At 42.0% G+C, this 13,342-nt stretch overlaps 1 protein-coding gene across 1 annotated transcript in view; it reads right to left on the bottom strand.

Annotated features, from left to right (window-relative positions):
* LOC306771302 (myosin phosphatase Rho interacting protein) overlaps positions 1-13,342 on the bottom strand; it is a 50,691-nt gene that overhangs the window by 2,799 nt on the left and 34,550 nt on the right. The window contains exons 16-24 of the mRNA XM_079260451.1: positions 11,760-12,525; positions 10,949-11,065; positions 6,492-10,175; positions 4,844-4,991; positions 4,654-4,759; positions 3,830-3,989; positions 3,631-3,738; positions 3,476-3,562; positions 3,223-3,385 (exon numbers count right to left, since the gene is read on the bottom strand). Of these exons, the coding sequence (XP_079116577.1) occupies positions 3,223-3,385; positions 3,476-3,562; positions 3,631-3,738; positions 3,830-3,989; positions 4,654-4,759; positions 4,844-4,991; positions 6,492-10,175; positions 10,949-11,065; positions 11,760-12,525 (5,339 nt within the window). The remainder of the gene's footprint in view (positions 1-3,222; positions 3,386-3,475; positions 3,563-3,630; positions 3,739-3,829; positions 3,990-4,653; positions 4,760-4,843; positions 4,992-6,491; positions 10,176-10,948; positions 11,066-11,759; positions 12,526-13,342) is intronic.

The following is a 13,342-nucleotide window of genomic DNA, read 5'->3' as shown; positions in this document are numbered from 1 at the left end:
ACCAAATATGAATAGTTAAAGTTTTTGTGCACATCGCATGAATTTGTGCAAAGATCTAAGCAAACCGTGTTTCATGGCGAGAAGGTTTTTTTCCAAGATGGCGGACACACCGTTGCCATGGTAACAGGTGCTTAATTGAGTTTTTTGCTTGTCTACGGTTGATACACGTGTGCCGAATTTCGTTGCCCTAGGTCAAAGTAGACGATCGGGCCCCTAGGGCCCCCCCCCAAGATGTGCCCCCCCCACAATACATATTACAATGCGTGAAGGACCTACCAAATATGAATTATCAGAATTTTGGTTCCGATCGGATGTATTTCTGCAGGGATATGAGTGAACCGTGTTTCATGGCGAGAACGCTTTTTTCCATGGGTTGCCACGGTAACACGCTTTCTCCTATCAGAAAGATTTGAATAACTTTTGGTCCCCATCTTGTCACGAAGCTCCATGGCGAATGTGGAGCCAATAGCATGAATCGTCTCAGACTAGTTTGTTCAAATATGATGCGCTTAAAGTGATAAAAAGGGCATAAACGCTAAGATGGCGGACACCCCGTTGCCATGGTAACAGGTTCTCAATAGAGTTTTTTGCTCGTCTTGGTTACTTCTACATGTGTACCGAATTTCGTAGCCATAGGTCAAAGTAGACTATCGGGCCCCTAGGGGCCTCCCCCAAAATGCGCCCCCCCCCACAATACATATTACAATGCATGAAGGACCTACCAAACATGAATTATCAGAATTTTGGTTCCGATCGGACGTATTTCTGCGAAGATATGAGTGAACCGTGTTTCATGGCGAGAACGCTTTTTTCCATGGGTTGCCACGGTAACACGCTTTCTCCTATCAAAAAGATTTGAATAACTTTTTGTCCCCATCTTGTCACGAAGCTCCATGGCGAATGTGGAGCCAATAGCATGAATCCCCTCAGACTAGTTCGTTCAAATGCGATGCGCCCAAATTGACAAAAACGGGCAAAAAAATGGCAGCAAACGCCAAGATGGCGGACAGCCCGTTACCATGAGAACAGGCGTTTCAATGACTTTTTTACTTGTCTTGATGTGATAGACATGTGTACTGAATTTCGTCGTCCTACGTCACACTAAAATTTTTCTTCCCCATTCTAGAGGCCATTTTTGGCGTTTCTAGGGGGCGCTGTCGAGGCATTTTTGAATTGGCGTGCACGCAGACACTAGAATATCGCTATTTTCGCCGGGACTGAGGTGTGTGCCAAGTTTCGCAACTTTTCACGGGGCCTAAGGGGGTCAAAAATGGCCGAGTTGTGCTGAGAACGAGGAGAATAATAAACATTTGGAAAACAATAGCGCCTTGCCATACTTCGTATGGCTCGGACCCTAACTAGAAACAGATATTATTGAAATAATAGCAAATGTAAATACCCATTTATTGAATTATGCTGAATGATTGAAATGAAATTGCATAAGTATAAGAAATTGGGAAAAAAAAGCACAACTAACATTTTTTTTCTAATTGTCCCACATCGGGATTTGAACCCATGACCTCCTGTATTGAAGCAAACTGACTTACTCACTATGCAACTTGTACTCTTAGTTTAACCTTGGCCATTTGGCATGGGAATGTCTTTTTTTCCACTTCCAGTAAGGTGTAATTAGCAGGATTGCAAAAACATGTGCGAGGTTGAACTAAACTCCATTAAAGATGTGACAGACTTTATTGTTCAATGTGAAAAACTTTTTAAATGTGTTTAAGATTTATCAAAGTGTTGAAATGTTGCAGGGAGTGCGCAGCTGAGACCAATAGTTCACATTGAGCAACCTGCAGAACTGCACGCCATCACACAAGCAACAGCCGACAAACAACAATGGAGCTATATGTTAAATGCTGCATTTGAACCAGTGCCTTGTATGTGTACCTTTGTACCGGTGCACAAAATGGACCAATCACTGAGCTGAATTCTGTTTCGTCCAAACACAGGAACGGATTTCAATACATTGACAAAAACTTGAATAACTTAAAAAGTTTAAATGTTACAAAGACCGAAAGTCATGGAACATATCTCCTGAATGGGCTGAAGAGTTTGATACTTGAATGGTTGAAGTGAGACAAACGGTGTAGGAGGAGTAGCGTTTCAAAGATTTAGCAAGAAAAGACAATGGAAACCGGGACTGAGACGAACCTGACACTGCAAACTGGTGCAGAGCTCTGAATCCCTGTTGAAGCCGTTTTCAGCTCATTATGCAAAAACTGACCAATCAGTTTTTCAATCTGACCAATGTGAATGCAATGGCAACACAGCTCTTTGCACATGCCCACATGTAAAAAGGTTAAATAGATACACAGATCTGCAAGCACGAAGACTGGGGTATTGGGGAGAAATGTGCATGTATTCATCTAGTTTGTCATAATCCGATAATGGCAGGTATCTGATAACGGATATCAAATTTGCTTTCTGAATTAGGAGATTAGAATCCTGCCATAATGTGAAAATGAAAGAAAATGTTCTGAAACCTTGAAAATCAGTATTTGAAATATAATTTACGTTTTAGACAGTTTTAAAACCTTCAAATGTATTTTGAATGTTTCTGTATCACATTTCCAGATATCAGACCTCTTGTTGCACCTTTGAAAATGTCTACTTGAAAACAGTTTTAAATATGGCATTTTTGTCTCACTACATTAGTTTGCAGAAAACTTTTAAAACCTTGTAATGAGATCTGAAAACTGCTGTGTGCATATTTGCAAAAAAAAAAAAAAAAGTTTCGAAACCTTTAAACTTTAGTCTTGAAATGTTCAAATCTGAAAACATTTTGTATGTGAGTTCTGGGTGGAACACGGGCTTTTAGTTTCAGAGTTTCATCACAGCTACTAATATTTTTAAAAAAAAAAAAAGCTCTGGGGGAAGGGACAGTTGGTGCGTCTGCATTTTACTGACACAAAAGTGAACAGATAGTTTTAATAAAACAGCTGATGGATAAGGTTTAAACCTTTTTAAGCTTTCAAACCTTTTCAGACTTGCAAAAACCAATTTCTAGTTTTAAATTTTCAAACACTAACTTTCAAAGTGTCAAAACAAATTCTTTTAGTTTAAGATGATGGCATGAATCTAATCCCATTCTATATGACCACTGGAATAATCTGATAACTCCAGAAATTAAGTAATGATCAGGTTTTTGGTGTGCATGTAAACAGGTTCCCATCCCTCCAAAGTGCATTTATTGGCAAAAGTCTTTCATCTTCTTACCATATCCAGACGTAACTGTCCCATCGACGGTTCTCTCTCCTAAAGCTTCAGTGGCGATGTGCAGCTTCTCCTTCAGTTTACTAATGTCACAATCAGCCTTTGCTTTTACAATGCTCAGCTCTGTGTAAATATCCTTATATTTGTCTGTGGCATATTTCTTGTCCTGGTAAAATGATCAAGCAGTCAATAATGTGCAACCCCGAGTTTGTGACCGTATGTTCTAAATCATGGAGACATGCCTTCTTTTAATTACCCTTAAAGCAGACTGCAGCTCGTCCTTCAAAGAGTGGATTTCCTGTTTAAGATACTGAATCTCTGATTCCTTTATTCGTAGCAGCACCTGAGAAACACATAGAAACGCTTAGATTGGACATCATGTTTTGTATGCGTGTGCATGTTTACACATACCTCCAGCTCATAAATGTCTTTGCCCTGGGTAAGCGGCGATAAAGCCGTTTCACCGCTGAAACAGGAGCGCATCCGAGAGATCTCTGCACTCAATCTGTTGTTTAATTCCTGTCGGACGGACAAAGTAGTATTTTAGCCCGTGGACAGAAAAGTATTTTTATATACAGGACACTTGCAGGTCGCAGGAATGGAAACTGACCTGATTGTGAGCGTTTAGTTCCTGGTTTTCTCTCTGACACTGCCTGAGGGCCTGCCTCTCTGCCTCCAGCGCCTGAGCCAGGTGAGCGTTCTCCAGACATTTCTGTGAGTACTGCTCTGACAGCACCTCCAGTTCTCGCTGGATGGACTGCAGCTCTTCCCTTAACGGTCACAACGATACAACATTAGTTTGAAACCTTTTCTGATTGTTTTTTAAATGCATTGAAGTTTTTTCCCTCGGAACCGAAAGCAGATTCTTCCATTAAGTATCCATGGTGATTTTCCCAGATGTTGCTCCAATTTTAGCTTTTTGCAATTTTATAGTTGAAATTACAACTTCACTAAGATGGCGCAAGTTTATACTGTCTGGTAGCCGTTACTGAGTCCACACACGGACCACCAGACTCAAAAACAGTTTCTTCCCCACAACCATCAGACTACTAAACCAATAGTTCCTTTGTCACCTTGTTTATTCCAACTTTTTTATTTGCACTGATGTATTTTCTGTCACCATTATGTACTACCTCACAATTTATTCCATTGTGCAATATTTTGATTTTTACATTTAATTTGTGCTTTTTTTGTTTTTTGTAGCTCTTAGTAATCAGTACCTGTAAATACTTGGAGCTGCCTACCTGTCCTGTTTTAAGCATTCATTGCACAGATGCCCCTGCTGTCAATACTGTGCATTTGACCTCTTTGATCTTTACTATTTTTTATATTAAAAAAAGTTTTGTTTAGTGTTTTTTTTTTCTCTATAAAAAGGCAAGTAGCACATAAGTTCCTCCTTATGCACAAAGTGCATGCTCCTAACTTAAAACTTACTCATACTGTAAGCGGAGTTCATCAATATCTGAGTTCAGTCCACTCAGCTGAGAGCGCTGGGTCTTCTCCAGTTCCTCCTTGTGTGCATTCTTCATCGCTTCAATAGCTATATGAAAGAGAAGCCATGTAGTGAATTACTCTGTTGTCATTTAACATGTGCTGAGGATCTTTAGCAAGACAGTTTCCTTACCAGCAATTGTGGCAGCAGTCTCCTCAGCCAGTAGTCTCTCTCGTTCCTCCATGAGTTTGGAAATTTCCCTCTGATGCTGCCTCTGGAGGTCTTCTATCACCTTCTGGTGGGTTTCTTCCATTGCAGCAAAGCCACGCTCACATGTGGCCTGCAGGAAGAGAGTTTGTCACTGGGACGATCGCTATGCATTTCACACCAACAAAACATTTCACTTGTGACTATAAATGCTAAATCTATTATTAGCTCACTAGGTTACATGCAAAAACTGGCGACAGAAGCCATGCAGTTTTCTTTACAACCTTAAGCCCAGCTGAGTTAGTAGCAAAGCAAGTTAAAGCACTAAAGCTGTAGACCCACAGAGTCACAGTTTGGTTAAGGATGATTTTCTAGCTCATAAATTTATGAAAGGAAATGGTGTGATTTTTTGTTTTTTATGCCAACCAAAAGGGGCAATGTTGGAGCCACAGGTGATTTATTACATTTAAACTGAAAAACTATTATTTGTTCAGCTTCATTTAGTAAAGCTTTGAAGAGGTCCCAGCTGATTTATTTAAAAAAAAAAAAAAAAAAAAAAAAAAAAAAAAAAAATCCAGTTTGCTGACACATCATGTCAGTTTTCTCATTTTTCCCAACTTAGCTAACACACAGGCACCAGTAAAGGCTAAAGAGGGTGTATGTGTGATATTTAAGTTATAATATAGGAAAGGTCACTATAATTGTGTTGGTCTTCTCCCCGCTCATCGTGTTGGTGCAACATACCAGTTATATCTGATACTTGGAAACATTTTGTATGACTGAACGACAACGTAGCACCGCAGCCTTATGTTAGCTGAATACATATGTTTTTCATTCATAGTCTATAACCCTTTTTCTGTGGGGAAGCTGGAGCCTATCCCAGCAATTAGCAGACAAGAGGCAGGGTACACACTGGACGGGTTGCCGGTTTGCTGCAGGATCAACGTAGAGACAACCAACCATTCACATTGTCTAGCGAGAATGTAGCGTGACCAATTAACCTCACATGCACGTCTCTGGACTGTGAGAGGAAGCATAAGTACCTGCAGAACATACAATCTCTGTATACCTTATTCCTAGCCCCCATGATGCCTTGCGTGAATTATGGGCACGACTTCTGACACAAACCAAAAGCAGCGTTTGTTTACGTGCGAACAGTACGGGCTAATGTGGTTTCTTCCAGTGTTGGGGATTTAAACATGTGGGAACAACACCGAGCTAAAACGGGACAATATAACCATACCGCTGCCGACTGTGTTTGACAGATGGGAGGATAATCTGAAGAAGTGGCCAGTGATCACATATTCTAGCATATTTAGCTACTTCATTGACACGGTTGCTTCTGACGGTGAAGCAAGGTTCGAACCCCTCCTCAGCCAAGGTTTGACACAGTTACCTTTTGGCTGTAAGGCCATAAATTCCTCTAATAAATCAGCATGGGATACCCTTTAAAACTCTGCTTAAAAATCAGCAATTGCTTCCATGGAAGCAGATCTTGATTGTAGTTAAGAAAACCAAGCAATTGACAACACCATTTCCCAGTTCTGAACTAAGTGACATATTTAGCTTGACAGATTACTTCTGTTTCTTAAGAAACTTTTATTTACTAGGGATATAATGAAAGAGCAAAAACCTTAAGACTTTCAAAGTCTCTCTGGTATTTCTCTCTCAGGCTGGCCACATCCCCCTCAAGGTGCTTGTTCTCCAGCTCGTCCCTCATGCTATTCATCTGAGTCTCCAGCTCCTGGATTCGGTCCTTCAGAATCACCATGGAGTCCACCTCTGGCATGTTTTGTGCATCCTCCCCTTTCCCCTGCTCCTCTTCCTCCATTGGGGTTGCAACCTCGTCACCAGGCAGCAAGTGCAAGACTTCTGGGATTGTCTTGTCCCACTGGTGCTCTTTGGCACATTTGATGCTTTCCAAATACTGCGAATGTAGCTTATCAATCTCCTCTTTGTGGATATGCTGTAGCTCACAGATCCTCTCCTCAAATTGCTCCTCCAGTCTCCTCACTTGACTTTCGTGGCGTTCCTCCATGCTATCCATGTCCAAGATTAGGACCTCCAGCTTTCGCTGACTGTCACTGGCCGTCTCCATGAGAGCCAGCTCTGTTGAGGCCCAACCTTGCTCTGCTTGGCTAAGCTCCTTTTTGTGCTTCTGCTTCAGTTCTTCAGTCTCATTCTGGAAATGATCCTCCATGAGGGCCGCTCGGTCCTGCAGCTCAGACAGCTGGTTGATATGTTTGCTGATCTCGCTCTTCAGCGTCTGATTCTCCTCCTGGAGTGTGGCCACGGTTTGTGTGAAGTTCTGTCGCTCCACATGTAGGCACGCTTCATATTTTTCTTGGATTGCTGTGACGTTGCAGGCATGCTGCTGCACCAGAGCTTCCATGTTCTGGCTGGTCTGCTTACACAGACTTAAGTCTTGCTCGTGCATGGCCCGTAGTCTACATGCCACATATGCCACTTGAGCCTGGATAAGGGCTTCCCGCATACAAAGAGAGGTGCTTGTCAAATGATGAGATGTTTGGTGCCCTATAACAGTCTGGATCATTTTAGACAGTTCAGGGTGGCTGCCACTGCTTTCTATTTCTTGAGCAAATTTCTGCAGGATTGCTGCTTGTCTTTGAAGTTCATTAGCCAGACTTTCATGTGCATTTTGAAACGATTCAACAGAGTCAACTCCACAAGGAGTTACACTCCCCAATTGTCTGTCTACAATTTCCTGAGCCAAGTCTCGAGCTTCCTCCATATCAATCTGCTCCAAGTAAGGAGCAAGTTCAGGGGGGTGAATGTCCGCTAATCTTTGTTTACCAAAGCCAAAGTCATTTTTGACCTCTTTTATTACAGTTTTCAGATCAGGTCTTTTAGAAGCTTCAATAATTGCCTTCAGAGCCGCTTCCCTTTGCTGTAAGTTCCGATGGGCTTCGGCCAACTCCCTTTTAAGGATTTGGAATTTGTCTTCGTAGTAAAGTTTAAGATTTTGAACTGAATAGGCTAGTTCTGCTTTGATGAAGTTCTTAAACACCACTGTGGCGTCAACATCTAAATCAGCACAGCTCTCTTTGGATATTGTGACACTTCGCTCCGCTTTCTCTACTTCCTTCCAGAACGTGCTCTCTAACATCAACTTCCTGGTCAAGACATCGGCATAAACTATTGCCAAGCAACCTTTATCACTTCTTTTAATGTGCTCCATGTCCTCCCATATCTCAACAAGAGCTTCTAGGAGCTCGGACTTTGAGGTTTGGATTAGCAAAGCCATCTTGTTCAAAACAACTGCCTCAAATGACAACGTTTTGACAAAAAGATGCAGCATGTCTGTGTCTACAGTCTCAGTGGTTTGAGTTTGATGGGCCGGTGACTGTTCTTCCAACGTTTTTTGGCCTTGTCGGATATGAAGGGATGCATCAAACAAGTCATTCTCTATCTCTGACAGTGAGTGCAGCTGAGAATCAGTGTTACCATGGGAACTGCTGAGAATAGCCCTTACTTTCTCTCGACTATTTTCAACACACACCAGAGCCTTGGTGTAATGCTTAATGACGTTGCTAATCTCTTCCTCTGTGCAAGGCTTTTTTTCTGTCATGGACATGTCTTCTGTCTGGACAGGCTGTTGCACGTCTAAATTTTGTGTCAGATGTCTCAGCTTATCCTCAGTTGCAAGCAGTTTAGTTTCCAGGGTGTGTATGATAGAGATGAATTTCTCTGGGTCACTTGTATGAGATACTGTGATATCTGGAACGTTTTCATCGTCCAGTTTGACGTCTACATTCACATTCTGGTTATCGTTCTGTTCTCCATCAACAACTTCATTGCTCACAGGGCTGGCGTCTTCGTCCTCAAGACTCATGTATTTTTGGCCGTGAATACTTGCAAAACGTATCCTTGGCCTCTTAGTATGAGACTCTTCATCGTCTGCAGCGTTCTCTGCCTTGGAAAAATCATCCAAAGGAAGATTTGGTTTTGACGACATTGTCTCTGCCCGTCCCTTCCTCTCCTGTTCTAGTATCTGCTCTCTTTCCATGCGGAGATCAGCATAGCCTAGCTGCAGAGCATTAAGGTGGTGCTCTAACTCTGCAATGCGATCCTCTGCAACCACAAGCTTGGCTTGCAGATCCTTTTCAGCATTGCAGGGCTCTGCCTTATCTAAGAGACTTTGAGTCATTTGACAGAGGAGCTCCTCCTTTGCTTGCAACTTCTGTTCAGTTTCCTCCAAGCTGGTGCCAAGAGCAGTCATTTTGACAAGGGCCTCTTTTAAGTCTTCTTCCTTGCGCACCATTAGCCTCTCGTACATCTCTTTAGTCTGTCGGATCTCTTCTTCCTTCTCTCTTAGAAACTGGCTCATTTTCTGAAACTCCTGCGTAGCCCTCTCATACGAGTGCTCCAGGGTGTCGTAATCCGCTTCTTCGGTTTCCAGACGACTGCGGAGCTTGTTCACCTCACGGTCTGCTTCTGCAATCTGGTTGAGAAGTTCCTGACAGCGACAGGTGAGATGGCCCTTTTCTTCCTCCAGCCTTCGTACACTTTGTCTCAGTGACTCGACCATGTCAGACTTTTGGGCCAGTTGCTCCTGCAACTTCAACATTTCTTCCCTGTATTCTTTCCCACCTGAGGCCCGCCTCCCTCTCAACAAGGCCTCAACCTGTTGCTCAGCCTCCAACAGTCTGTCTTCTACTTCCTTGCGTGCAGTTTCAGCCTCAGCTAATCTTCTGCACAGATTCTGCTTTTCCCTCTCGTGACCTTCTTGCATGCTATGTTGCTCCTTCCTCAGACGCTCCTCTTTTAGTGCCTGACCTTCTTCGGTAGCAATTAACCGAGCGGTCACCTCTTGAAGCCTTTCTTGCAACCTCTGTATCTCTCTCACATGGTCTCTTTGCAGGGCCTGCTGGCGTTCTAGGTGCCTTAGGGCCTGGTTTCTCTCCAAGAGGCTGGCTTCTACTTCACGGAGTCTGTCTTCACTGTCCTTTAGCTGGGCTCTCAGGGTAGCCTCACTGCGGCTATATTCCTCTTCTTGCTCTTTTGAGCGCTCCTGCTCTAGCTTTAGCTCATTCCGCATTCGGGCTACAGACTGTTCACTAGCCAAGATTTCAGCCATAGCAGATGTAAGTTTAACCTGTAGAGCCTGAATTTCAGTCTCATGGCGGTCCACAGCATCCTGAGCTTCAGTGTAACTTCTCTTTAATGTCCGTATTTGCTGCTGTGCAAGATCCTGCTTGTGTTTTTGGGACTCCAATTCTCCCTGTAAATCTTGATTAAGCTTGTGCAAATGTTGCCATGGCACTCTGTGCGGTGAAGAGGAAGGAGGCGTTGCACTCTTGAAAAAAAATTGATGAGACATTCTTATTAATGACATTTTACTTTTTCTTCCTTACACAGAGAACCACATCTCTGGAGTAACTGGGAAAATCATTTATTTTCTGTCCTGTTATCAATTTTGTTCAGATAATTTTTTTTTGTCTAAGCTTTCACAGTGCTTTTTCACAGTGCTTTTTCTGAGGCCATTTGAAAATGGAAACTCTTCTGTAAAACCAATCCCCCCCCTCAAAAACAAAACAAAACAAACAAAAAACTTCAGCATGACACCTATTATTGCATGAGAAAAAAAGACCAATTATATTGTTCAAAATATGCATAAAGAAGAAAAATTAGTTTAAGAAAGCAAATCTGAAAAATGAAGCATGCAAAAACAAAGAAAACAAAAACTCAAGCCGAGAAAAGACACATGTGAACAGAAGCAAAAAAGCACAGTGCAAGCTCCATTGATCAAGTTTCTTACCTTAAACACATCAGATCAGTTATTTTCCCAGGAGATGTGAAACTCCCTCAAAACAAGTTAGTTTAAACTCATGCTAAAAACACCACAACCATGCATTTCAGTTTCAGAGAATAAGCACCCACACCCGTTAGTAAAGGTTGTTTTTCAAAGATACAGTAGCAACACAAAAATATGATCCATCATGAAACATCATGTAATTTCAAAACAGCTATTTTCCCATTACAGTACTGTACAGTGTTGCCATGTCCCGAACCTATAAAGCAGCTCAAGGTTGAGCTGTATAGCTGCATGTTAAATGGTGTGTGTCGTACCTGCAGTACATAGCCCTCTCTGGCATTCTGTTCTCTCCCAAGTGCATCTTCCAGTTGCTCTTTTAAAATGTTGTTCTGTTCTTGTAATTGGTCGAGCTTTTTCTGCTTCTGTCCCAACTGGAGAAGCAAGGGGAAAAAAAAAGTTTTGATTGAAAAAACCAAAGAACAAGATAACCTACAATTTCACACACACCAGACTGGGTGTATAAACAGCCAAATTATTCATGTTCTTCTGTTTCATAATTGTTTAGACATATATTTAAGATTTATCTCGGTGAATATTTAAAGTCCAAAATGCTACAGGAACTAAGAGGATATTTGGGTGCTTATTTGTCAGACATTTTAAAGTTTTGTCAACTTTTTTCCCAAAACTGCACCGATAACACCACTCTATAAACTGTGACAACGTTTGTACCATAATGGATTTGAAAAATATAATGTAAGATGCATCTCATATTAAAGAGAAAGTTGGAAAGTATGCAGTTGTGGTGGTACAGCGGAAGTCTGATAAACCAATTCTATCAAGTGATATCCTGCAGAGAGCGCATCTGCAGGGACTGGATTTTTGTGAGGGCCGATACGCCAACACTGGAGGTTTGTACTGGGGGGTTTTCCCCTCCTTCCTGTCCACCTCATGCACTTTGAGTAGTAATTAAACATTTTGAAATTCACTACATAATAAATGTTTTTTTTCTCCATGAAGCACTATTAAAGCTTTTCTTATCTCGATGGGATTATTTGGTTAAAAAAAAAAAAGTATAAATATAACAACATCCAGTAACAAGTATCAGAGCACAGGGTGTAAACGCACCTCCTTGTCCAAAAGCGCGGCAAGCTCATGCGGAGGCAGTCGGTCAGAGTTAGAATTTCCTAAAGCTGTTGTGATGGGAACTTGCTTCTCTTCTCTTAGCGGTGTCGTTTCCACCTGATGCCATCGTTGTTCAATCTCTTCCTGCACATCAGGTGATCTGCCGTCCGTTTTATCTTCCCTTCCTTGACAAATACCAGTAGACTGGTCTACGTCCATCTTTCCTTGTGCTTGGCTTTCAGCTGCTGATGGCGGTAACGTATTAAGTGTTGAGATAACAGTTACAGTATTTGGTGTGTGACTTGCACTGGTTGTGCTTTTGGGAGGATTTCCTCTCCTAGTATTCTCCCTTTCTGTTTCCACTGACACTGAAGGTGGTTGAGCCCCCGATACAGATGAGGTTTGGAGGGAGGAGGAGGAGACAGGAGAAGATGCCAAGGAGGAGGCAGAAGAAGAATGAGGAGAGCAGTAAGAGGAGGTTGTAGAGCATGATGAGCTCAGGTCAACTGTGTCTGCTCGCTCTTTCACAAGCTTCTCTGTCTGCTCCATTTTGAATTCAGACCAATCATACGTTTTTGAGCGACCCTCCCGTCTTCGCTCCCGGACTCTGCTTTTTCGTGGCTCAGAGGGAGAGGTGGACGTATTACTGCCTGATGGCTGCTTGCTGCCATCAGACCTGGGGAGCTCAGGACTGGGGCTTAGATCAGTGATGGCCTGTGAACATGGCTCCAACATTACGTGACCTTTTATCTTCTCATCAGGAATGGATCTGAAATAAAAATCAGAACACAAAAACATAAATATAGTTCAGATCAGGGATCTGAAACTGAACTTGGGAGAAATTTACACTTAGATCAGCTCAAGCTACAATGACATTGCAAAGCCTTGCTGGACAAAACGATAGACTTCTGGTAACGCAGCTTCAATTAACTATACTAAAAGGGTTTCTGCAGAGTCCAGTGGAGATTTAGGATCGTTTCAGAGATTCTGAATACAATTTAGATTCATTTGCATTTCTTTATTGATCCCGGAAAACACTTTGCCATAATAAAATCAAGAATGTGTCACCAAGATCTGGATGAGTAGCAGTGATGAGCAGCATAATCCTGATGAATGACCGGTACCGTTCGAATGAATACTTTCATTGTGAGACAATTAGATCTATATCTAATCCTCTGTTGCACCCATCACACTTTTACTTAGGCTCTCTTAATTCATCTTGAAAACAACATGCCACAAATTCAGCTGCAGCCTGAAGTAAGAATTCAGGCTCAGGAAAATAAAACATTTTCTCTGGAATAAACACCAATTTAGCTTTATCAGTAAGAGTTTAATGCACAGGTGTTCAACAAGATTTAATGTGCTTAAGAGAAACAATAATTAACTGCTTCCCTTGGCAGCACATTTATTTTTCCACCAACTGTGTGCTCAGCTAGTATTAATTGTAATGCATGCGGTATATTAAATGCTCCTTTGAGGGTTTTGTCAATATACATATCACTTGAAATACTGCAGCAGTACTCAGTTTCCCTCAGTGTGTCTCAGAGAAGCTGTAAATAACATGCAAGTGATGGCTTAGTAAGAAA

This window comes from Telmatherina bonti (genome assembly GCF_933228915.1).
Source record: "Telmatherina bonti genome assembly, chromosome: 21".
NCBI classification, from domain to species: Eukaryota; Metazoa; Chordata; class Actinopteri; order Atheriniformes; family Telmatherinidae; genus Telmatherina; species Telmatherina bonti.
This window is presented reverse-complemented; position numbering and strand designations above follow the sequence as displayed.